We start from the raw sequence: 26,602 nt of genomic DNA on the forward strand, positions 1-26,602 counted from the left end.
AGAAGCTTGCGCACCACAACGAAGAGTAGCCCCTGCTCGCCGCCAACTGGAGAAAGCCCGAGCGCGGCAACAAAGACCCAATGAGGCCATAAATGAATGAATAAGAAAAAAACATATATTAAAAAAAAGAAACTGTGGAACTTTCTTTTATTAGCTTAAAATTCTTTTGGGAATCAGTGATATAAAAGTAGAGTTCAGAACTTATAAAATTAAGCTCTTCCCACCTAGTGTTTTGATTCTGAAAAAAAAAAAAAAGGCACACAAATTTGTTATTGCAGACTAAAGTTTTGTATGTACAAATGGTTTACACTGCTCTGCAGAGTCTAAAGTACTGGCCCACTATGGCCTTCTGTTGTCTGGTTCTAACAAGAATTCTGCCTTCGATCAGAACAGAAACCCAGGTCTCATACGTTCATTGCGGGGGGAGTGAATCACCATGTGACCGCTGATGAGTAGGAAACAATTTCACGTATGAAAGATTATTATTAAATGTAGGAATCTGTTCTGGGATTTACAATCCAGATTTTAAAATTTTAGAAAACAAGTTAACAGTTTTGCCAAAAACGGATTATTCTACTACCTTATTCACTAACAGCATAATTAGAACAACAACATATTAGTAAGTTCTTTTCTTGACTTGACTATTTAAAATAAAAGCTTGGTAAATAAAACACTAGACGTCAAGGTAGAGTTTATGCTTGGTATACATTTGGTTACCTCCCCTCTTCTCCATGATGAAGAGAACCTGAACAGCAGTAACTTTCCCAGCAAGGGGGGGCACGATCTCTCCTTCCAGCAGCCGAGGTGAGAGCATACAGTGACAGCCAGCGTCGACCTCATAAGGCCACCCTCCCTGCACCCCAATTCAATCAGGGTGTGGACATTCAGGATCACTTGTCCAGCAGTCACCAAGGGAAAGAACCACCCTGCTGCCACACCCATGGTCCGTCCAGCGCCGGGAACGCCACCCAGCGGAACGGGGGAAGAGAGTCTTACGAAAGTCGAGTACTGAATGAAAAAGTACATCGTTTACCCCAAACTGTTATGTTTTAAACCCCAGACAGCACTGACTTGAAAACTGTCATCTATTTTGAGTTCTTCTACTGAGCTGGTAAATAACAGTGATCAAGATTTCTCACTTCAAAACAAAAACAAAACCCTCCTTCCCCCTCAACTTACTAGGATGTTGATGGTAAACTCAAAACCACCACCTTGAACTCAGGAACAGACAGACAGAGCACCAACAGCAGGGTAGGGAAACACCCCCGGCGTCCCATCTGCCCGCCAGGCACTAGGTTCAGATCTTCTGTGTGACGTATGATTTCCTTGGCTTTTGGAAACTTACTGGGTAAAATGAGACACAATGCCAGTCGGCTTCAAGCGATATTTTAGTGCCACAGCAAGGTGTCTGACAGCACTTTTTGTACAGTTGCAGAAAGGAAAAAAGAGAATGCCTCTCCCACTTATTCCGCGATAAACTGCCAACAGGGGAAAAACAAGTCCAAACCTCAGACTGCAGGCCCGGGGGAGAAGCACCAGCACCGGCTGCAGCCGAGCTCCGCCCACAGCCCATGCGCCAGGAGACCCCACCCCCACCCCCAGCCTACCTTGCCGACTGGGCGGCCTCGTCGTCATCCGAGCTCAGCTCCACACCCACCGCGTCTTCTGCGGCAGGGGAAGCGGCCTGCTCGTCCTTCTTACTGTCCTGTTTGCATTTCTTCCTCCTTCGTTTTTTCTTTTTCACAGAACTGGGGGTGAAAACTGTCTCTGTTTCCAGAACGTGGGAGACGTCTGAACTCTGTGATGGTCTTTCACTTCCACCTGGTTTCACCAAAGGGGGGTCAGAATCTGTAAAGAACTGATCTTCAGTAGGGATTGGTGAGGTGGCGAGGTAAGCAGGAAGCTCTTCCTTCAAGAGAATACAGAGAAAGAAAAGCTGCCAGTGACAAACAGTACAATGCATCAAAACCACCACCATTTTTGGTGGATCTAAATTTCACAGCGGTAGAAAGAATACCTACCTAGCTCCCCAAGGTAAGAATGTCACACTGAGCTCAGGCACTGCCCACCCTACCTAGATAGGTCTCCACCCCCCTGCAGGGCTTAGCGTCAGCTCATGTGGGTCCACGTCGCTGAGGAATTGACGTGCCGAGTCAGCACGGAGCACGTGGAAGCTCAGCCAATGCACCTGCTGCAGGGGCGGATGAGCTCGATGTCCATCAGTGCGAGCACCGTTCAAGGAACGGCGTTGCGGTACATCCACACTAGGGACTACCGTGCAGCTAGTTAAAGGACAAAGTTCCACCCAGAGCTCTGACTTGGCAGGGATGCTGAGGACATACAGTTAAATGACGACAGTGAGAGAAACAAAAGGTCAGTAACCGGAAGTCAGGTGGGTTCGGGTAATGTTTATCCCCCTTTAAACTGTGAGCCCCTGGAGAGAGGGACTTTTCTTCATACTCTGTAGCAGAGAGCAGTAATTCCAGGGTTGTTGAATGAATTAAATTTTTTAATTTGTAAAGAAAAGCACATCATACTAAAGAAAACCTGGTCAACTTGGCCATACATGGAATAGGAAAAAAAGGCTGGAGAGCTGACACTCTCCAGGTTGACCTTGCTAAGCATAGTTTTAAATGGAATCACGAGAACTGGTGTGAGAAGTGGGCAGCAGACTCTCAGGAACCTAGTCCTCTCGCTGACTGCATCTGCTGATTTATCCGGAGCCTCATCAGTGTGACAGGTTACATCAGAAGTGTTTTACTCTTATGGTAACTCGCTTACTGCTTCATTCTGCCTTTTGCCTCTGTCTCTGATGAGGAAGATTTTTCTCTAGGCCAAGTAAATGCAAATAACGTAATATAAAAACAAACAATTAAGATACTAGGAAGAATATTGGTCTGGTAGGTTCCCCCTTCACAAACACTGTTTCTTTGCTGTTTACAGAACAGTACTGACGCAGCTGGCTTCTAGGCTAAAGTAAAAACTGGTAAACAATCTCATTCTGCTATTGTTTATCTTTTCTTTGTGAATTTATGACATCAAACTGGCAGTTCATCTTCAAAACCAAAAAAGTAGCTCCGTGCCCTTAACAACTTGAAGCTTATTGTTTTTGCTGAGATTTTATTCTTTATGATGAAAGATTAACAATGCCTTCTAAGAAGCTGCTTTTTCTTTTTTACTTTAAAAAAATTTTATTTGTTTTATTTATTTAGTTTTGGCTGCGTTGGGTCTTTGTTGCTGTACGTGGGCTTTCTCTAGTTGCGGTGCGCGGGCTCCTCAGCGCGGCAGCTTCTCTTGTTGAGGAGCACGGGCTCTAGGCACGCGGGCTTCAGTAGTTGCGGCACGCAGGCTCACCAGTTGTGGCTCGTGGGCTCTAGAGCGCAGGGTCGGTAGTTGTGGCGCACGGGCTTAGTTGCTCCGCGGCATATGGGACCTTTCCGGACCAGGGATCGAACCCGTGTCCCCTGCGCTGGCAGGCGGATTCTCAACCACTGCACCCCCAGGGAAGTCCCCTTGTAAGAAGTTTTATAAAGATCCACTTTAAATCAATCAAGAACAGCTCAGGAACATTCACATCAGTGGATACGTGAGGGGAGTGGGGCAAATCGTGCTCTCTTGCTGAAAGAGGCCAAACGTGCAATAATCATTCATAAAGGGCAGAGGCCAATTAATTTAAATCTCTTGAGACTTTAATAAACTAATGCACCTGACTCTTCAAGGTTTGGGATGTAATGTCCCCAACGAAAACGTCAAAACATGTTTCCCAAATTTAAAGGTCACACGTGTACACACGCAGACACGGCCTGAAGAGATACGCCGTGATTATTCAGGTGGAACTGAGTGTATTCAGGCCAAGGTGTAAACTGTACAGACACCACTTAATAAAGTCACTGGAAGCTCACAAGAGGGCTAAGTGCCAAGGCCTTCAGCACACCCTGCAGCCTGGAACTCGTGCGGGGAAACTTCCTGCCCCTCCAGCTCCTTTCTGACAGCCGAGTTCTTCAACCTAAAACTAAAGCTTGTCTAACCAGCAACAATCGTCCGCACAACTCACCAGGAAAACTAAACGTTCTGTTCTGGGATGTGCACCGTGGGCCTGAACACAACGTGTGAAGTGGATGTGACCCACCAGAACTTACATATTCCTCTTCGGTCTCCTCCACAAAGAAAGCCTCCCCATTGTCACCCAATTTCATGTGAAGATCCACTGCATCGCCATTGATTTCTATGTCAATCTAAGAGGAGAAACAAAGTGTGACTTGGCATTAAGAGTCTGTCATTCAAGCTCAACTAAGCCTAGCTTCTGGGCTCTCAGGCCAAACGCAGTACTGAGGCTCCCAGGGTGACGGCCTGCCCCACGTCCCACCCTTATACCACCAGACTGAAAGTAAACGTTCCATCACCTACTCTCATGACAAATTTTAAAAATATATTTAATCTCTCAAATGTCATAAAACGGGGGAAATGTCATCGTCAACACACACTTGAGCCCCTTTGGAGGTTACAGCACAGCCAGGCCTCACCGTGCGAGGCTCAGATCAGCAGAAATCTCAGTTACCACAGTATGCTGACTGCGTAACTGCAGGAGAGGCACACGTTTCACCACCAGCTCTTCCATCCACAGGTCACCACAGCCGTCCTGCGGTGTCCGCAGGGGGTTGGCTCCAGGACCCTCCTCAGATACTCAAATCCACTCATGCCCAAGTCCCTAACAGATAAAAGGCTGTAGCATTTGCATATAACCTCCACACATCCTCCTGTGTGCTTTAAATCATCTCTAGATTACTTATAATACCTAATACAACATAAATGTTATGTAAATACTTGCCAGCATGCAGCAAATTCAAGTTTTGCTTTGGGAATTTCCTGGAAAAATTTTTTTCCAAATATTTTTGATCTGAGGTTGGGTGAATCCTTGGATGCAGAACCCATGGGTACAGAAGAGCGACTGCACGTACATAAGAGATGCCCATGGTGATCAGTAACTCATCACGTCACTTTCTCAAAGTCTGTCGGTGACCAGTCCCAGCACATCTGTCACTCAGCAGGCACAGGCGGCAAAGCGTGCGGGTTGGGTTGCCTCCTGGTCTCCCAGTGACAAAGCCAGTTGACATTTTATAAAATGGATAATTGAAAGAGGCAACTGGCCAAGATCAGAGAGCAGTAAACAAGCAAACAGTACTAGTGCTGGAAGTAAAATCAAACTGAACGTCAGCAGTTACAGAAGAAAGAGCCGACCTTGCGATCAGGAGACTCAGGATGAGCTGCCAGAGGAACCTGGAGGTGAGTTTATACCAGAAAGGAGGAACATGGCTGAGACAAAAGGATGAAGACCCACAGGAAGGGACACAGGCAGAAACCTGCAGGTTGAAGCAACTCCCAGAGATGCTTCATGACATGGGAATTTCAAAGGATGAAAAGCTAGAAGCTGATGTAGACTTAGAAAAGAGTAGGACAATTTACCAAGACAAAGAAAAGATACTTGTTCCATAGCGTGTTACATCAAGAAGGTAAGCCCTGTTCAAACTACTCCTGGCGAGTTTTTTACAAAGAAATTTAGTTCTCATTGTTTCTAATGTTTTAAATTGCAGTGCACCAAACACTATTTTACTATTTTTCATTTTCTTATATATTTATAACTGATAGTAGGAGTTTTTAAAAGTTTTGACCAAAGCTTACAGAGGTCGTGGAAGAATCCTAATTTCCCTCATCGACTAAGCTTCCTTTTGCAGGGTTTCAGCTTGCCCATTTTTATGGTCTGTACTACTACGCAAAGTGAGGAATGTTTGTTTTTATACAAACACACACACACACATGTATACATATGTATATATACACATACACATTTATGTATCAGGTACTACCATTTCACTTAAAAATAATGTAACTGCTTATCTGTAAGCTGTGAATAAATACTCTTAAATATTTCACAAAAATAAATACCAACTTTCAAAACTCTTATGGATAACTTGTAAACTCTGGTTTTAGACTGTTCAGGGGATATAAAGATGAACACACAAAGGCATAATACAGACAGAAGTAGAACAGTCCGTAACCTCAGTGTCCTTAGCTCTGCATGGCCCTCGTGGTGCGAACAACTGTAGAGTCTGCTGGGTGTGTCCCAAGGAAGACCAACGACCGCTTCTGACCAGAGACCGAGCCCCGGTTCACGTCCAGTCATGGAAGGCAGCTCCATCTTCCCAGGAGCCACGGAATGATGGGATAAGTAACATCATAGTAAAAAATATTAGTTGACATATGCTGTCAATGCTTGTTTTGAAAATTCTACGTGTGAATACCATAACCACATTGAAGGGAAGAAGAAGAAAACTAAGTAACTTTGAAAAACGGTATGTTGACTACAGAATTCTAAGTCCGAGGACAAAAAGAACTATAAACAAATATTGTACTGTACTTAGTAATTTTTTTTGAATCACAGACATGGGTCAGCAATTCTGAAACTACTTTATGTGTATGCTAGTACTGAACAAATATGTAAATATACTGTAGGTAATGAGAAGCATGTTTCTCACCGTCAGAGGAAGAAGCTACAAATATGGAGACGAGGAAGAACCCTGTGGTGATCGGCTGGAGAGGGAGGAATCACTGCGAACTCCCGATTTTCACAGACGGACGCAGATGCAGGTGTGGGCACGTGTATGTATATACATACATGGACTTTCTAGCTCTGCTGGCTGAGAGGGCCTACAAGCAATTATACCTCAGGCTAATGAGCACACCCAGTGACCACGTCTTTGTTTCCAGATACTATTCTCCAGTAACAGGAACCAAGGCTCCTTGGAGAAATAAAAATAATTCTGGGGCCGAGGCAGGGAAAGTAGAGTCTCCTGGAATATCTTATGGTGCCAGAGAGTAAGGAAGTGCTCAAAAAATGACGGGAGCGTTTCGAAAGGACTCAACTGGAAGGGGCATCCAACAGCCAAATCTGGGACAATCTTAGCAACTACAGAAATAATGACTATAACCCACAGGGTAAAATTAATATCCGTGAGTCCACACTGACCTAATTAAATAACTGAATAATTAAGTAAATAAGAGAAGAAAAGCTCTCTGACAAAGTACAATTTCAATTAATAATTGGAGCAGGAAGAATGGAAATAGAAAGTCACCATTTGGGCAACACCACAGCAACAGCCGCCGCAAAGTCCACCGCGTAAGCTAAAATTCATGGTGGAAGCACGACGAGAAACAGGGTGTGCGCACAGTCTCAAAGCTTCTTCCCACAGGTAAACTCACAGCCAAGAAACCTCGCAGACGCCATTCAGCAAGTGATCAGAGTTAACGTCACCAGTAAGGAGACAGCAGCAGGGCGGGGCTCCTCAGCCGAGGCACCAGGAAGGGCACACCCCCGCGCGGTGTTATTCTCACCAAAAGGAGAAAACACCAGACAAATTCACACTGAGGGACAATCTACACTGTAACTGTTCTGTACTCTTCAGAAGTCAAGGTCATATGGAAAGACCTTGACAGAAGTCAAGGTCATATGTTAGAGAACACAGGGTGAGAGCAACACGGGATCCTGAAACAGAAGACAGTAGTGGAAAAACTGGTGAAATCGTAATAAGGTCTTTTGCTAATGGTTTATACTGATGTTAATTTCCTGGTTCTGATAATTGTAACTATGGTTTCGTGAAACGTGAACATTAGGGGAAGAGGTTGGGTGAAGGATATATGGAAACTTTTAAAACTGCATCTGCAATTTGTCTGTACATCTAAAATTAACATAAGCTAAAAAAAAATGTGAAAATCATAAAAAACAAAGACTGAGGAACTGTCACGGAGTGGAGGAGACTAAGAAGACAGGACAACGAAACACTCCGTATCTTGATGGTGGTGATGGTTTCATGGGTGCACACATATGTTTAAACTTACCAAATATATCCTTTGAATATGTGCAGTTTATTGTGTGTTAATTATAAAATAAAGCTGTAAAAAAAAAGGATAACACTATAAAAGGAAATCAGAAAAACAGGCAACTAAGAATTGAATACAAAGTAAGTTTAAAATCCTATACTAAAAAATCCCTATGTAATTTCAGAAATGTTAATAAAATGACTATTTTACAAAAAACTCATTTTTCTTCTATTTTTTAAAAGAAAGGGCCGCATGAAGCAGTTTCCATAGGACGAACACTAACCCTAACTCATAACCCAGCCAGCCTTCTTAGTGCTTTCTATTACTGCGAACATTTACTGCTAAAAAAGTTGCGTATGGCATGAACTCCTAACTCTTCTAAAACAAAGTACTGCCAGAAATTCCCAGGCTAAAGAAAAACACGCTTTCAGATAAGTGTTTAAGCTTTTTCTTCATAATAAACTAGTTGAAGTCACACAGCATCTCGCGTCATCTAAGGTTTCTAAAGCAGCTGTAATAATAGCAGCTTCTTCCACAATCATAGGAAGAATGTTTCTAACTGAAAAAGTTATGTGGGAACAGAAAAAGTAATGAAAAAAAATTTTTTTTCTGGACTATAGGCAAGAAGATAGGGAAAAACTAAATTCACTCTGTAATGCCAGATTTCAAGTTTCTCAGGATGACTTAATTACATTTTTTCAACTAGAAGTCAGACATATAAAATAATTTAAATAGCCATGTTCGCTGACTTGCTGTTATATAAAATTTTAAAGTTAAACAGTACAAATGAAATATTTAAAGTTATTTTATCTTTAATAAAAAATAAAAGATTCAAACTAATATCGTCCTTCAAAATTTTCACCTTTGCAGGTTACCCATTTATCTAATGTAGCTGGGAAAACGGAATGACGCTTCTTTAGGATGCAAACTCAAAGTCTGTTTTAAAACTATTTTAGCAAAGTTAACCCTTTGGTTTCTATTTATAGCCCGTATTTTTAGGGATCAAATACGACATTTCTTAATACGACTACTTTAGTCTCTTGATCTGACTCTCAATGGAGTTTGGTTCTCTCCAAAAATTAAACCTAGTATCAAATTGTGCCAATATGGAGCATACTTAAAGGAATGTGTATGCCATGAGTTCTTTAGGTCACAAAGGAAAAATACTGAAAATATTCTGAGATGGCACCAAGTTGGAATAAATGCTTCCCGAGGTGACGACTGTAAAGAGGACACTCATTTTGATGTTACTACTTCTGGTAAGCTGGTTTCTAAAACACTCATTTCCATACAGTCATACTTCCTACACTGTGCCTTAAGTTTGCTCAACATATGTGACAGATGTTGAAACAGAACTGATTTGGAGAAATGCTGGCTGTAGCAGACACTCGTCTTGGCAGGCCATCCTTTGGGTAAGAATGTCTCTGGTCTCCTTTGGGGATCTCGTCTCCTCGATTCCAGACCATCTATTTCCGGTGCAGCTGCAGAGCGTGGCAGTGGGGCTGCTGCCCAAGCCAGGCCAGTCAGTATATTCCACCCCCACCTACAGTGACTAGTTCCCGAGACACGCGACCCCAGGCTGACAGGGCGGCTAACACTGGTCCTTCTGTAGGCAGGAGACGCTGTCTTCCCTCTGGGAAGTCAGTGCAAGTCAGCCTGAAGATACTGGCAGCCATCTTGCATGAGACAGACAGACACAAAAGGAAGCAGAGCTGAGAGGTGAGGGGAGACAGTCCTGTCAACACCTTCAGAGGCTCTAAGTAAAGCCCTGACTCATTCAAATACTCGCGTACTTTACTTACACAAGCCAATTTAATTCCTTTTTTGCCTAAGCTAGTGTGAGGTGGATTCTTCTCATCCACAATGGAAAAGGTCCTAATACACTGGGTTATTTAACTTTGGTAAGTAATTAAATCATCAGTTGTGTTAAATCAACAAAATATTTTAAAATATCAAGTGCAGGCTTACCTTCTGAAATTCAACTCCTGAGTTATGAAATATACAGGGAGTGCTGTGTTCTATCAAACAAGAACACAGCACTGGCAGTGGGAAAATTATTATACTGCATCTTTCTAACCAGAGGTTTTAAGGTGGTTATGATTTCAAGTCCACTTCACAGGTGTCCCCATATTTGAAAACTGGGTTCTTAACTTAAAGTCAATGGACAGCTTTCCCTAATCCAGAATGATCTAAAATAACACCAACAGTTCGTCCAAGTTGCCAGAGTGTCTCAGGGCAGACACGGTTTTGGCTTTACTGTCACAGGAGTGCTACGCTTTGGTGCAAATAGCCAAATTTCCTCCCAAATATATCCTCTGGGTCTCTGGGCTACCAAGGGAAAGAACTTTTCTCTTTTCCTGGGTCTCACTGGATAGACTTCTACTAAAAGTTAAGGGCTTGACAAGATATTGAGCACAATGATTTGCGTAGCCTCACACAGAAACTGTCTACTTTCTTAATTAGAAGCATACAGCATGCAAAAAGAGAGCTCTTATCTGCCCAGTCGCATTTACAGATGCACAAATGCTTACATACATCAGCCTGCGGGTTCCAGTTTGAAGGCCAGAAGACTTATCCAATCTGCTGATCAAAAACCCAGATCATAGATGGGAAAGGGGCGGCGGGGTGGGGAAGGCTTGTAAGCCATTTCGCAAATAGATCCTGGCACAATTAATGGGACGTTTCAGTGCATAAACAGTTTGTTGCTGATGCTTCCAAAGCAGATACAGTCTAAAGTACTACAGGTTAGTGTTACCAGAAGAAAGAAAAAATTCTGGAGAAGCTAAACTGTGGCTGAACACTGTTTTGCAATGGAAAGTTTCCAACTCACTCAGTACATCACCACTGCTTTTGGTTTCCGAAGTGACTCTGAACAGAGGCCAGACCACACAAGCCCTGCCACCCTGAAACATGGCTCTCCAGTCACTTTCAAAATAACATAAGTTCAATTAAAATAGAGGGAAATTTCTATCTTAAAGAATAAGATCAGGGGGCTTCCCTGGTGGCGCAGTGGTTGAGAGTCCGCCTGCCGATGCAGGGGACACGGGTTCATGCCCCGGTCCGGGAGGATCCCGCGTGCCGCGGAGCGGCTGGGCCCGTGAGCCATGGCCGCTGGGCCTGCGCGTCCGGAGCCTGTGCTCTGCAATGGGAGAGGCCACAACAGTGAGAGGCCTGCATACCGCAAAAAAAAAAAAAAAAAAAAAAAAAGAATAAGATCAGGGACTTCCCTGGTGGCCCGGTGGTTAAGAATCTGCCTGCCAATGCAGGGGACACAGGTTCGAGCGCTGGTCTGGGAAGATCCCACATGCCGTGGAGCAACTAAGCCCGTGCGCCAGAACTACTGAGGCTGCGCTCTAGGGCCTGCGCGCCACAACTACTGAAACCTGCGCGCCACAACTACTGAAGCCTGCGCACCTAGAGTCTGTGCTCTGCAGTAAGAGAAGCCATCGCAATGAGAAGCCTGCACACTGCAACGAAGAATAGCGCCCGCTCGCTGCAACTAGAGAAAGCGCGCGCACAGCACCGAAGGCCCAACGCAGCCGAAAAAAAAAGCAGGATCAGCTATGTTATTAGCTGAAATCTGAAAACAGATGTTTTCAACTTAGGACAATGGTCCTCTAACACATACTTCTGTGCTACAAAATGGTGTGGATTCTTTCATTGCGCTTGAAAATCCTGACAACATCTCCTTGTGCTGCTTAAGTAGATACTGTGGGACAGGAGTAGAAAGAAAAATACTACTATGTACACGCCAAGTTTACTGTTAGCTCAGTTTTTTCTAACATGATTGATATCAGATCAGATATACTAATAGACTTTCCAAGCGCTCCATAACCTGAAGGAAAGAAGATGTAAAAAAAAAAAAAAAAAAAAAAAAACCCCAACACAAATACCTTCTTTCTGAAAGAATCTTCCCTAAAATAAACAAAAGCCTGTGGATTTTCATTTCAGTCAGATTTGGGAATTTGCCTGGTATTTACAATAAACTTTAGATTACAAGTAAGATTTTACAGATTTGTCAAAATAAACGCACAAATTTGGCATTAACGTATTTCATTTAGACACAGGTACTCTTGAGCATGCCTATCTATTCCATTCACAACTGGTCTGAAGGCATTACATTAAATATTTTAAAGTGCTGTAAAAGGTAGAGGAACTTTTTCTAAATACACCTGATTTCCCCATTTACAATTCTAGTTTCTGTTTTGATTTTCTGAGTTGCAACATATAGGATTATTAAGATGATGTTCACCTCTTTTTCCCCCTAGACTTCCTGTAGTAGGGCTTTTTGAATTTAGAAGCAACTTCAAAAACAGTACTGAAGACGGACTTCCCATACCGCCGTCTTCAAAAGCATATGGGTTTTCAAAACAGAAACACACACACAGAGGTCCCGAGAGCTCACAGGAACGATTTACTCTGCCCCACCCCCACCCCGGGCGTCTCATCCTCCTGGAGGACAGGAGGCCCGCACTCACCACTTTCTCTTTGGACCGCAGGACGCCCAGCTTCCCGAAGCGCACGTGGAAGGGCGAGCACTGGTAGGAGCCATCCTGCTGCCGCACCACCACGACATCGATGCAGCCGGACAGTGTGGCCTGGTTAATGCCCTTGTAGAGCTCCTTCACAGTGACAATCACCTGCCCGGCCAGCTGCCCCACGTAATTCATGGTTTGAGACTATAAAAGACAAGAAAAAAAGCGGATGAGACGTTAACGCTGAGTTTGTGGGTCTAGTGACAGCGACAGAGAAAAAACCGCAGGGCCTAAAACTACATGGCTCGTCCGTACTCCAGACTACGATTAGCCCTGCACACGCTGGGCCCCTGCGACTCAGGCTAATGCGGCCGCTCCACACTTCCACGCGTCGGCAGCCCCACACTGTCCATCCGCCTTGCTGCTGACAGGCAGCCCAGCCGGGCATGCAGAAGTCCCCTTTCCCTTTCCAGCATCGCAGATCGGGCCTGCTGCCCCTAGGCGTGCCCCCCAAAGTTCAGAACCCACAGAGACCCCCAAAGAGCCCCGACTGCCACACGGCCCTCCTGCCCAAGACAACTGGGGACCTGGGGAAAGTGCATCCACTCCGACCAAGCAGCTAAGCAGAGAAGTGACTGAAGATCACCCCATCACCCCCAAGAGGAACCTGAAATCACGCCGCTCCTGTTGGAAGGTAAGTGAGAGATGGGTTTTCTACGGAATTAATCGACTATGGTTCAGAGACACGCTAGATTAAACAAACAAACTGGTGAGCTAGGCCGGGTCTAACCAATTTATAACAGTACTTTGAAGGAAAATCCCTTCAGTGCTTCAACACAACTCACTAGAACATATATTCACGTCCCACAGTGTTCAAAGCACAGAAAAGGGTTTTAATCTTGGACCTTAACTGCAATGCACTATTCAAATCAGGATCACCAGACTGTAAAGGGTCCTCCAGAAAGGGTCAAAAAGGCAGCAAGGGTACCCGACCGGGGCGCAGGGCCACCACACGCTTCATCTGGCCACAGGATGGGGGGCTGTGCCCCCAACTCTTCATTCGTTAGGAAAAAATAGCCACACTTTAGTCCTAGGGCTGTCAAATTTTATTCCCAGTTATCCATACGACCACAGTTCTCTCATTAGACACTGGCTCTCCTGGCACAACTCAGCGTTAGAGCACAACTGAGCACAACTCATTCTCCTGAGGACAGGAGGGATGCAGATGGAACCAGAGACCCCCCACAGCTCTGCTCATCCGGAAGCCGACTTCCCCCCAACCAGAGACCCGACAGCCTATCCTGCAGGGTATTCACCATAAGCACGGCTGTCTCTCTAAACCCAGATCAAAAGCCTTTGAGCTACCTGGAGTTCAAAGTTACGTGCTCAGAAAAGTCCCCAGAGAGCACATTCTACGCTGTCAGGTAAGTCCAAAGCTGAACTAGAAGAATGCCATCCACGGGACAACCCAGGGACCTGCCAGCACCCCTGCTGCAGAAAAACCCACCGCTCTTCACAGGAGAGCCAGCACCCACGGGCAGCGCCCGGATTTCCTGCTCTTGTACCCAGTAATCAAGGCCCATCAGTTTAATGCCATGGAGCAGAGCCACCATAACTTTACCCCGGAAGACGTTCTGAATATTTTAAAGCTAATGCTACCAAGGCTCCAAAATGCACTTACGGAAGGAGCTGGCTTTGCGGATGTAAACCAGCTGCAAAACGTACCGACGAACAGCAGAATACAGCGGCAGGCGCCCTTTATGAAGTAAATTCGAAAACAGTCACAAGTTGGTATGATTTCAGGTCTACAATAATCGATTTGAACTCTATAGTAAGGCCAAATTAAGCACGTATCAAGCGCTCAATAATGATTTCTTAAATATTCATGGGATGAATGGTCAAACGAGCCATCAACAAAAGAGAATAAAAAGAAATGTGCGGTAGTGTTTTATCAGAATATTCATATTACATCTCATATTCTGAAAATTAACCTTGTATTGTGATAATTGTGGATTCACATACATGTAGTTGTAACTAATAATACAAAGAGATCCCATGTATACTTTACCCAGTTTCCCCCAATGGTAACATCTGGCAAAATTCTAGTGCAGTAGCTCAATTGGGTATCAACTCTGATTCAGTTAAGATTCAGAACATTTCCATCGTCACAAAGACCTGTCCTATTGGCCTTTTATAGTCACACACACACCTACTTGCCTTCTGTCTGCCCTTCCCCCTTCATCCCTGGCAACCACTAATCTGTTCTTCATTTCTGAGATTTTTGCCATTTTTAAGGAAGTTATACAAATGGAATCACACAGTATCTAACCTTCTGGGACTGCCTTTTCCCACTCATATTTCTATGGAGATTCATCCAGGTTGGTGCATGTATCAACAGTTTGTTCCTCTTTATTGATGCCTAGTATTTCATGGTGTGGCTCTACCATAGTTTAACCATTCACTTGTGAGGAACAGTTGAGCTATTTCAGATTTTTTGGCTCTCACAGAGAAAACGGCTATAAGCATTCATGTACAGGTTTTTGTGTGAAAGTAAGTTTTCAGTTGACTAGGGTAAAATGCCCAGGAATGTGACTGCTGGGCTGAATGGGAATCGCATGCTTAGTTTTTAAAGACACTGCCACCAGAGCTGCTGTACCATTCTCCACTCCGGCCAGCAATGTCTGAGAGATAGTGTCTCTGCATCCCTGTCCAGCACTTGGCATTGTCACTATTTTTTATTATAGCCATGATGACAGGTATGTGGTGATACTGGTTTTAATTTGCATTTACCTAATGGCTAATGATGCGGAAAATTAAATTTTGTTTTATAAAAGAGCACTACAACTAACTTAGAGGAAAAGGGAATAAACATCTTTTTGTTCCTTATTTTTGGGGTCACGGTGTACAATTTTTATATGTTAAGAATGTCTCCAAAAACAGAAGTGAAATGAAATTTGGTCCTAAGTAGTTCATCTTTTCACTCTCTTTTAGTATTTTTCAGCGACCTAGAACAGTGCATCGGAATTTTTATATTCTGTAAGTAACGTGTTCACAACACCCTTTCTGCCTGTCATAGCAAACAGCACCCACGTAATCAATCTTCGTATTATGCTTGACTGATGATGGCAGCAATTTTAAAATGAGTTTTGTTACAAATCTAAAAAAAAAAATTCCTAACAAATTATATAGGCCTTTTCTTAAAAGAAACTGAAAAATGACAACTTAAGCATCTACATTCAGCCATAAACAACAGTCTTATAAACTAAATGTGTCATAAGCTTACATCAATTAGAGGACAGAATCCATAATTAAGTGTAACTACATCTATTCGAGATGATTTTAATTACCACGGTCAAAGGATATGCCGCTATACAAGGAAGTCTATTGTGTAAATGCCAGTTGCTAAATGTAGAAAAACACAGGCTGTCAAATCACTGGTTTTCTCTCAGCAGATATAAAACAACCCTGTTCATATCTTGAAGGCTGGGAAAACGAAGTAAAGGGAGGCCTGGCGCCTCCACAGCGGGGACGAGGGGCACCCCATCCAGGCTGGGGAAAGAGCTGGGTAAACAGCTTCCTCTTTAAGCCAAATCTTGCACCTAACTCTTTACTTCTACACGCCCAGCCCAGCCGGAGCCACGATAGAGCCCAGTGAGAAGAGAGTCAGGCCCCTGACACCAGTCTGTCCCCGTCAACACCTAGGGAAGCGGGACTCTGAACAGGGGCAGAAAAGACAAGAGGATGAAGTAACCCAACATGTGGGGGACACCCCCACTGAAGACACTGGCTTTTGAAATAAAGATTTAAAAACACAGCAAAATAATATACATCGTAAACAATTCGTCACGTTTTATGATGAGTGAATGATGAGGAAAAAAAAGAGGGGGAAATGAATTCAAGAACAGAGTGACAGAAGACACATGGAAATTCAGAGATAAGACAAAGACAGCAACTAATGTAAAGATGCACACACAGAAGGAGCAACGCGTGCCTGAAGGATGCCCACAGAGCCGCATCCTTGTCCCCAGGCTCAAAGGCAAATATTAAAATGCACTTACTGGTTCTCAGAACTGGAAAAATGTATCCAGGCCTGTCTTTCAACAAATACCAAAAACACTTTTATCACATCTCTGAAGTACGGTAATGTTAACAATGATCACAATTTTTTGAGAGCTCACTATGTACCAGATTCTCAAGCTTATACATGCATTATCATCTCAGGACCACTTTATAGGTGGTTACAGGTATATGTTTGAGATAATGAAACTGAGGCTTGGAAAGGTTAAGTACTGTTATGGACTGAGTGTGCACCCCGCCCCGCCCCCCCCCCCCAAATTCCTATGTTGAAGCCCTAACCCCTCGTGTGACAGTATTTGGAGGTGGGATGTCTGGGAGGTACTTAGGCTTAGACAAGATCATGAGGGTGGGGCGGCATGATGAGATCGATGCCCTCAATAAAGAGAAGGGGAGGGGCTTCCCTGGTGGCGCAGTGGTTGAGAGTCCGCCTGCCGATGCAGGAGACACGGGTTCGTGCCCCGGTCCGGGAAGATCCCGCGTCCCGCGGAGCGGCTGGGCCCGTGAGCCATGGCCGCTGAGCCCGCGCATCCGGAGCCTGTGCTCCGCAACGGGAGAGGCCACAACAGTGAGAGGCCCGTGTACCGCAAAAAAATAAAATAAAATAAATAAAGAGAGGGGGAGACAAGAGCATGGTCCTCACCACGTGGGGACACAGTGAGAAGATGGCTGTCTGCAAGCCAGGGAGAGGGCCCTCACTGGGAACTGAATTGGCCAGTACCTTGATCTTGGCCTTCCCCACCTCCAAAACTGTGAGAAATAAGTCCTTGTTGTTTAAACCAGCCAGGCTGTGGCATTTTGTACAGCAGCCTGAGCTGCTGAAGCAAGCATCTTCTGAAGCATCATATGCTACCCTGCTTTGCCATTCTGGGACTCTTCAGTAGACAGAGACTCGCCCCTTCCACGAGGAGGCTCATCCCAATACCAGACAGCCCGCCCTGGTTACCAGGTCCACCAGAAATCCCACTGCATATGCACCACCCTCTTCTAAAGGACACCACCACACACCAAAGAGCTGACTGTACAACCCAACTGGCTGTCATCTATTCTGAGATAAGCGTTCTTAGTCCTTAAAATAGCTGAAATGACTGGGTTTACTTTCACTTTTATGACAAACTAGAGAACTGACTTCCTTTAAATGGAAGATCCCAAACTAGACACTATGGCACAGACAGGCCTGACCAATGCCCAATCCACTCAGTGCACAGTGTACGTCTGGGGCCAGGTTTACATGCTGAGAGTACAATGCACACGAGCCGGCTAACATGTTGGGAGCTCCCAAGACGGGAGGCACTTACAGATCACTAAACTGACGACGGAAAGAATCAGTAGACAGTAACCGACTAAAATACTTAAGAGAGGCCAAATGGCCCTTCACACACAAAAGTCAACAGACCAAACAGTCCTTCATGCATGAAATTCAGTGGTGCCCACTATCAGACTTTTATCAAACATTTTAAAGTAAACATACACTAGTATCTGGAATAGATGGGCAGCTTTCAAGATTCAATGATTTACCAAAGGTTTAAAGGTTTGCTGAGCAGCTTTTCCTGAGCGTCAGAGAAACTAAAGTCAATCATCATGACATGCAGGAGAAATGTATAAATGGAATGCATCAGTAAGTGGGTTCAAATAAAACCCCTCCGACAAAAACTGCCCCCAAACTATTTACAGGTGACATGTTCAATCAAAAATCACTTTTATTAGGGAAGAGTAACCACAGAGACACAGGTAGCTATTAAAATATTATGATTTCTAAATTGTTATCAATACAAAAACGGATACATTGTTAACCACGCTTATATATAATCAAAGTCTGTTTCGTAAGTTTTAAGTTTACCTTCTTAATGCTGGGTACTACTAGTTACTACCACTAACAAACACAACTACAGCTGTTACATGTCCATCACATGTCAAGTGCTAACCTGTACATTATCTCATATCTTCAGAACCACCCAGGACTTTGGTATCAATATTCCCATTATACAGGAGGGAAGGGAGGCTCAAAATTGTCCAAGGTCGCTGCACTTAGTGGTAAAGCCGATATTCAAACTCCAGTCTGATACTGGAGCCTCTGTCCTTAACTGCACCTCTAAGTGACAGAAATGTTCTAAGCAATGACGATAAAAGCCTTGATATCCCCAGATATCTTGCTGCTTTCAGCAACAGGAGCATTAGTTTCACATAATGCTACTTGGTTGGCCACACAAATGTGAAATGATTACACGGTCCAAAAAAGCCACACCCACCCTCCTGCCTCCCTGCAGGGTTGGCCACCACCCGCTGCTGGACCCCCACAAAGTGGACGTCCTGAGAGATCACGAGGGACAGAGAAGAACAGCTTTTATCAAAGAACTTGCCCTCAACATTCCAACCATCTGCTCACAGAATGTGCTACGAGGGAACAGAACCTTCTAGAAACTTCAGGAAACAAACACTAGCATACCGTGACCTAGCACCATCTGGCTCCCACCTATGCTCCAGGCAACCAAGCTTACGTTCTGCATTTGGGTAGCACTTATCTTTCAAGAACTTTCTCAAACATACCTCACTTGACCTTCAAAGGGAGTCTCGAAATTTCATATGCCGGCCTCCCCCCCCCACCCCCCCACCCCCACCCCCACCGCAAGATCTGCAGTCACTTCCCCGAAGGTGCAGCTTCTCCCGGCTGCACCCCGGGAGGGCAGGGGCCCAGGGGACTTGCCTGTCCCTGGGGGCTTAACTCAGTCAAGATACATCCCAGGGCCCAGGAGACGCCCTGGGGACAGGTTCCCACAGAGACTCAAGGCAACACCTCTCCGTTTTGTTTTGTCTCTTTCACCATCAGAGCAGAATGCCAGTGTGTTTAATTTTCCTTATTTTCTAGTAGCTGCCTTTAATTCTTGCTTTATAAAATCAGAACAGGAAACAGCAGCACCAGGAATGTCCCTCGCCCTCAACGAGGAGAGGCCCTCAGGCTCAGGGCCCCACAAACAGACGGTCCGGGAGCCCCTCGGACCTTCTGGAGCCCCAGGTCCCTGAGAAACGCCTCTGGCCGTGCACCCACATGCCCTGCCCCCCAGTGTCCTGTCCAGAGCACAGGGTCAGGGCCCCGCAGGGCAGGGGGCTCCGCCATCCCCAGACCACAAGGCCCCGTGCGCGAGTCCACAGACCAACAGCCAGGGTCCCCCAGCAGTTCTCCATGTGGCCTTCCTGTCGGGATGGAAAAGGAGGGCTGTGAAAGCCTTATCCAGGAAAGGGCCCTGAAAGGAATACCTCTGCTGGCTGAATTGAGAAACAATCTCGCAGGACTGCGCGGCTCCTTCAAGGAAAACACAACAGAGGATGTGTGATCCACCTATCAAAACAGCCATCATCCCGGGCTGTGTCTGCGACGATTTTCTTAAGAGTCAAGCAAAACTGAGTACCTGCTTCTTGCCAGGCACCACAGTAAGTCCCTACGAAATAAAACTCTGCCCTCTTTCCCGCGGAAGTCCTGGGCCTAACAAGAGAAAGAGGCATAAATACTGTCTTAATTTACATAATACCTTGTGATCACGCTATTTTGGCGACTTAGGAAGACTAGACAAAGGGAGAAGAAAACCTGCATGGGAGAGTCAAGAAAGGCTTCAGGAAGCAGAACATATTTGTATTTGTTCTAGGGGCGAAAATGGCAGGGTTTATCAGGCCAAACAAAGGCGGTTCCTGGAGGACAGGGACTGGGGAGGGTATGTGGAGCCTGAGGCAAAGGTGAGATGATGCAAGGCCTTGGACTCACCCTCAGGGCATCTGGGCAAGCAGCCAGGAGCAGGCAGTGGCAAGGGGGTGGGGAGGACGAACTGGGGAAGAGGAGGCTAGAGGCAGAGACCACCTCGGAAGCTCTTACAACTAATTCCAGCAAGAGACAGCACAGCTCCAAGAGCAGAAGAGGCAGAGAGGGGACTGAGGCAGCAGGGCTGTTCTGGGAGGGAAGGGAGAGGATGGTCAGGATCAAGCCACAAGTTCTAGGCGGAGCTAGAAACACCTCTGGCACCTAGCTGGGATTCAGCAAATACTGTTTAAATGAGTGAAGAAATCAACTTAGGGAAGCAAAAAGGGCAGATTTGGTGGGGAACTTCCCAGTAAGGCTGAACTTCAAGAATTCTACTTACTATACTGGTTCAAAATGTTTCGTACATGAAAATCATCCTGAACAGTTTTTAAAAGCGCAAATTTTCTTGAATTTTAAAAAAAAGTTTAGGGCTTCCCTGGTGGCGCAGTGGATGAGGGTCCGCCTGCCGATGCAGGGGATGCGGGTTCGTGCCCCGGTCCGGGAAGATCCCACGTGCCGCGGAGCGGCTGGGCCCGTGAGCCATGGCCGCTGAGCCTGCGCGTCCGGAGCCTGTGCTCCCCAACGGGAGAGGCCACAACAGTGAGAGGCCCACCGACCGCAAAAAAGAAAAAAAAAAAAAAAAAAAGTTTAATAATTGATTATGAAGATGAGCCAGATTAGGGAAGCAGAGCTCCATGTAAAAGAGCCCCTCTGATAAAATTCCATGCCTATTCTTGCTGCTTCCAAAATCACTCTGGTAAAAAGGACACTGCAAAGGCTTATAAAGCCTTGGGTGCTGGGAAGACGGGAGTTCTGGAACTCTTCCTGAGCTGGCATCTGGACTTCTGCTCGATGGGCTCACTTCTCTATGAGCTCACCACACTATCTACAAAGTAGGTGAACAATTATCTCGGGCTGAGTAATGTTCAACACAGGGAAGACACTTTGCCACCACAGCAATATATGTTCTTTCCTGAGGTGAGGCCTAAGTTTTATCAACTATTTGCTCCAGGTTTTCAACAGATACAACTAAAGGAAGAACGTGTCACCTATTTCATCTTCAAAAACCATCAGTTCCCCGCCCTCCACCACAGTCCCCGGTCCACTAACTTTCAAGACAACCCTTCAAAATCCAATACCAGTTTTCTTCTCCATCCATCAACTACTTTGGCTGTCGATCTAATATTTTATTTGAGGAGCAAGGATGTTTCAGACTTCTTGGATGAGAAGGAGGTGGGAACAAATAAAGCCTGTCCACAACAGACTGTGAACACCCAGAGCACAATGGAAAAGAAGGTCAGAAAGAGATGGGCAAGGACGGTCAGGAAGAAAGCAGGAGGCAGCACAGGGCTGGGTGGGCCCAGGGTGGCCGCCCTCCCCACACAGCACGGCCCACGTGGTCACTGTCCATCCCACCTCCGGACCCTCGGTTCTGACCAAGGAAGGAGAAGTGTCGCCGCTTCACCGTCGCCCCAGAGCCTGGCACGGTGCCTTGCAGGAGGAAGTCCTTAAGGAACATTTCTGGACCAAGGAATGGACGGAGCGGTGAACGCGAGGTCTGGTGACCAGAGCAGCAAGGAGGAGGAACGCACGCTATGTGCTGCACTGTGACCTAACGAGAGAAGTCAGAGGCAGATGAAGAGACTGTGTGTAGTTTTAAATGTATATGTATGTAACGTACGTATATATTTTTTAAAAAATGCCAACAGTGGAGGCCAACCCGACGTTCCGATATCAAGGCTCAGATATTCAGAACTGAATGCTTTTCTCCAGGTGCTCCTGAAGATCTCACCAAAGAAAACCTGGATAAATCCAGTCTACGTGGGTGACAGCTAAGAATGGCACCCGCCTCCGACGGGTAAATCTAAAAATACCCCCGTGAGAACAAAGGACATCCGTGCAGGGTGCTGTGCAGAGCACTGAGCAGCCCGCAGCCGCTGTGGCGGACGAGCCCGGGCCTGGGGGGAAGTCAGGGGCCGGGGCAAGACGGTCACGAAAAACAGATGACACAGGACACACTTAGGTCATCGTTATCTACCAGCCAGTCTACTTACAGGAAAACGCCCAACATCACAAGGCACAGCCTTCACAGTAAAAGGCTGGTCGCAATAGTTTCATTTTCCTAAAGCTCAGCAATGTACCTGGACGTTCATTTTCTTCAACAGAACTGCAACAGAGCAAGGGGAGCTAAATGCTCAAGCTGACGCCGACCTTTAGATGTCACTACACAGGATAAAATGTGTGGCAAGCAGCACACGAGGAGGAGGCCCCAAGGACTTTCCTCAACCCTCACGTCACTCCCATGACCAAATCTGCTCCAAACCTGGAGTCAGCTCTATGAAACTCAATGGTTCTCATCCCTGCATTACTCTTCACCGCTATTCCCTTCAGTTCCCAAACGGCAGAGTAACGAAGCTTTTGGCAATTTAGTTCTTAGCTCTTCTTGTCATGGTGTAAAATATGCCCAGTTCTAATCTACCTGTACCTGAGGTGACAGATCAGAATGTTACAGGGAACGTTTAACCTCACCAGAGACTAGAGAGAAACGTGGAAGTAAAAATCATTAAATTGTACTGAGTTTAAGACTCTGTTTATAATTAATCATGAAAGACATTAGTCAACCTTTGTGTAATGGTTATACCTATCAGCACATAAAAACTAGCTAAATGTTCAAGCCAACTCTGCTACGAAATGCAATTTTAAGATCTCAAATAGCGGTACCTTGAACTTATCAAGACAGATTTTTAAAAATGAGGTGTACTTTACCTGGAGTAAAATTAACCCTTTCATAGTTTTAACCATGCAACCACGTAACAATCACCAAAATCAAGATAATAAGACACAGAACTAGACTGCTGTCCCAAATGCCACTATGCCCTTTTGTAGTCTATCCTTTTTCCTCATCCCAAGCCAACCACTGACCTGTTCTCTGTCCCGATAGTCTTGCCTTTTCGAGAATGCCTTATCAATGGAGCCAAAGTACGTACCCTTTGGAATATGGCTTCTTTCACTTAGCATCATGCATTTGAGATTAACCAATATTCTTGCAGCTATCAGCAACTTGTTCCTTGGTGTTGTTAAGTAGTATCCCACTGTATGGATGTCCCAAAGTTTGTTTATCCATCCACCAGTTGATAGACACCTGGGTTGTTTCCAGTTTGGGGAGACTACAAATGAAGCTACTAAAAATACCTGTGTACAGGCTTTGGTGTGAACATAGCTTCACTTCATTTGGGTAAATACTTAGGAGTAGTATTGTTTTAAAGATGTCTTCAGTGCACTCAGAGGAGTTTGCTATTAAGATAAATCCCTCCTTAAATCATAGTACAAAATGGTAATAATTTAACTGTTTTATGAGCTTGGATTTTCACATATGCGAGTTTCTTAAAATAGGTCCACTTATACTGGTGACAATTCAAACTCTTCATTTACTCACGTCCTAACATTTGAAACTATGTGCAGCCTTGAGAAACCACCTGTAACCTAAGCTACAATTCAGTACTCTTCCGTGGGGCAGTGATGGGGTAAACACCATCGTACACACCTCATCTCACTGAATCCTCCCGGTTAGGTGAGGTAATGTTAGCTTAGATGCATTGAACAAGCAAGAAAACTGGGGCTCAGAGAAAACAGGCAACATACCAGGAGTCGGGCGGTTACACAGTGACAAGCACAAACAAAAGCTCAGATATGCCTGCCTCAAACGCCCGGGCTCTTTCTGTATCCTGGGGCCACAAGCTCCTAAACACACCAATGCCAAGTTTTTGTAATTTTCAGGGCTACGAATGAGGAGGAATTTCATAAGTGCTTTTAGAAGGCCACGATTCTGCCGCGTGCTACCACACACGAAAAACGTTAACGCTTTTCGTTAGGAGTAGCCTTCAAGATGTGATTACGTTATGATCATAAATGTATGTTTTAAGGAACATGTTCTCATCCTAAGCTTTCTTGGATAAGAACTTGTGGCTAACCTATTTTGGTGGAGATCACTGATAACTATAAGCAACTGAAAATAAAACAGGAAATCTGATTGGCTCACTTTCACATATGAAAGGCACACAATCTTAGCAAGTTTCTATATAAACCATACATATGTAGTATTTTCAGTGATAACTATCACTTTAGTCCAGACATTGGTAGGATACAATTTCCTTTGAAACATATGACTTTAGTTGAAGTTCTTTCCATTTACTCACTGACCTAGAAGTCAGGAACTGACATCAGGACTCTTTTGCAACTGAAATTACAGCTGTGAGATGGCAACAAATGGACATATTCTCGGAGTTTGCAGGTCTACAGAAAGACATGTTAAACTTAATCCATCTCCCTCTCATGCCCTCAAAGAACCTTAGTTAACATCACAGATAAATTAAGTTCAAATTTTCAACTTGTCCCAATGTGTTAACACCCTGGGTTGAAAGGCTCTTCACTTGCATCACATGGTACCTGGTTAAGCTCAGGTAGAAACAAGCCAGATGAACGATCCAGCAGGATTTGAAGGCCACTCACTGCAACTACTTTAACTTCACAGCTGCTAACCTGACAAGCACGTGGAGGCCTAAAGTCCACAAACCAAACACCCTCAACAACCAAGGCTGAAGGGCTTATCCTCTTGATGTCTGGTAAGAGAAAATACCTGCTTTCGAAAGCAAGCTACACTTTAGGGGGAAAAAAAATGCATACTGCCTTATCAAAAAGAAAAGCAAGGATTAAGATAAACTTGGTTTTAGTGAAATTTAGGGCAACTGGTGTGTCACTTGTTTGCATGGACTGTGTGTTTATTAATATACACACGGCCCTCCTCTGCATTCAAACCACTAAACTTTCCCCCTCAGGTGTGCTCAGTTTCTCTGAAAAAGTTTTGTAAGAATGCTAGCCATGAAACTGGATGGGTTTCTACTCCACTACAAAGACCTCGGCACTTTTACTCCTAGGAGGCTGAGATCCCTTAGTTACAAGGGCTAAGAGGGACATAAAAATTCTTTTCAGGACTTCCCTGGTGGCACAGTGGTTAAGAATCTGCCTGCCAATGCAGGGGACACGGGTTCGAGCCCTGGTCCAGGAGGATTCCACATGCCGCAGAGCAACTAAGCCCGTGCGCCACAACTACCGAGCCTGCACTCTAGAGCCCACGAGCCACAACTACTGAGCCCGCGTGCTTCAACTACTGAAGCCGCACGCCTACAGCCCAGGCTCCACAACAAGAGAAGCCACCGCAACGAGAAGCTTGCGCACTGCAACAAAGAGTAGCCCCCGCTGGATGCAACCAGAGAAAACCTGCGCGCAGCAATGAAGACCCAAAACAGCCAAATATAAAAATAAATAAATAAAATTTAAAAAATAAATAAGTAATTCTTTTCAGTGTCAGAAGAAGTGACGACTAAGCCAGAATGGAAAATGATGATTCACCGAGTCGGAGACTGTCCATCAGTAGTGAGTACTCAAAGCCACAAGAGCCTCTGGGTCCAGATTCGTATCCCCAAGTCTGAGTAATCCCAACACCTGGGAAGCTTCTAAAAATACAATTTCCTAGAAGGAAGGCTAACATGAACCCTGTGGTGTTGGACAGGCATCGAAGTCTCCACGGACGGATGGACAAGTACAGACGTGCTTACACCTGGGCTAGAACATGTGTTTAATATCCCTACTCCCTCTGCCGCGATCGAGAATCAAGGACACTCGAAGCAGCATGCTCCTAGTTTCTAAATACCATCCTCCAGGGACTTCCCTGGCAGCCCAGTGGTTAAGCTCCGTGCTTCCACTCACTGTAGGGGGCCCGGGTTCGGTCCCTGGTCGGGGAACTAAGATCCCGCATGCCACATGCCAAAAAAAAATTTTTTAAATAAATAAATAAATACCATCCTCCAGTAAAAGGTCCCAGGGCTGGGACATCTCATGGTGCCAGAAAGTAGGAATCCGGTGCTCAAAATCAAAGGATTAGGGGCATTTTAAAGGAACACAGAAGCCGATGTGAAAGAGTGCCCAGAACAATCTGAGCAACAAAATAAGGACAGATTATAACCTACAGAATATTCTTGAGGCCACACGGATATAAATCAAAAAAGAAGTAGGGAGAAGGGACAGATTTCTCTCAAAGATGAATTCCAATGAATCAAGAATGAGGGAAATAAAAGACCACTGTTAGAACACTACAGTACCTGTGGCAGACATAGGATGTTAAAAATAGAGGATGAAAGTTTGAAGAGAAACAAGGTATTTGTATATTCTCAAGTTATCTTCCCCAAGATATAAACTCCTTGCCAAAGGAAAAAGTAACTTCACAGCAGAGAAATCTGGCAGAGGCCGCCTTAATATTAAGTAGGGAAGCTCCCCAGTAACAAGAGAATCAACACCAGGGACCCCTCATGATTCACCCACAAGAGCACAT

General features: G+C 45.0%; 1 protein-coding gene across 6 annotated transcripts in view; it reads right to left on the minus strand.

The window, feature by feature from the left end:
- Positions 1 to 26,602, minus strand: part of LPIN2 (lipin 2) — an 85,093-nt gene that overhangs the window by 27,397 nt on the left and 31,094 nt on the right. For all 6 annotated transcript variants that reach the window (XR_004345413.1, XM_032602940.1, XM_032602942.1 and 3 more), the window contains exons 2-4: positions 12,354 to 12,554; positions 4,140 to 4,235; positions 1,608 to 1,909 (exon numbers count right to left, since the gene is read on the minus strand). Coding sequence is in view for 5 of the 6 variants with exons in the window: in XM_032602941.1 (XP_032458832.1) it covers positions 1,608 to 1,909; positions 4,140 to 4,235; positions 12,354 to 12,554 (599 nt within the window). In the remaining variant the exon portion in view is untranslated. The remainder of the gene's footprint in view (positions 1 to 1,607; positions 1,910 to 4,139; positions 4,236 to 12,353; positions 12,555 to 26,602) is intronic.

The sequence above is a fragment of the Phocoena sinus genome, chromosome 14 (genome assembly GCF_008692025.1).
Source record: "Phocoena sinus isolate mPhoSin1 chromosome 14, mPhoSin1.pri, whole genome shotgun sequence".
Taxonomy (NCBI): domain Eukaryota; kingdom Metazoa; phylum Chordata; class Mammalia; order Artiodactyla; family Phocoenidae; genus Phocoena; species Phocoena sinus.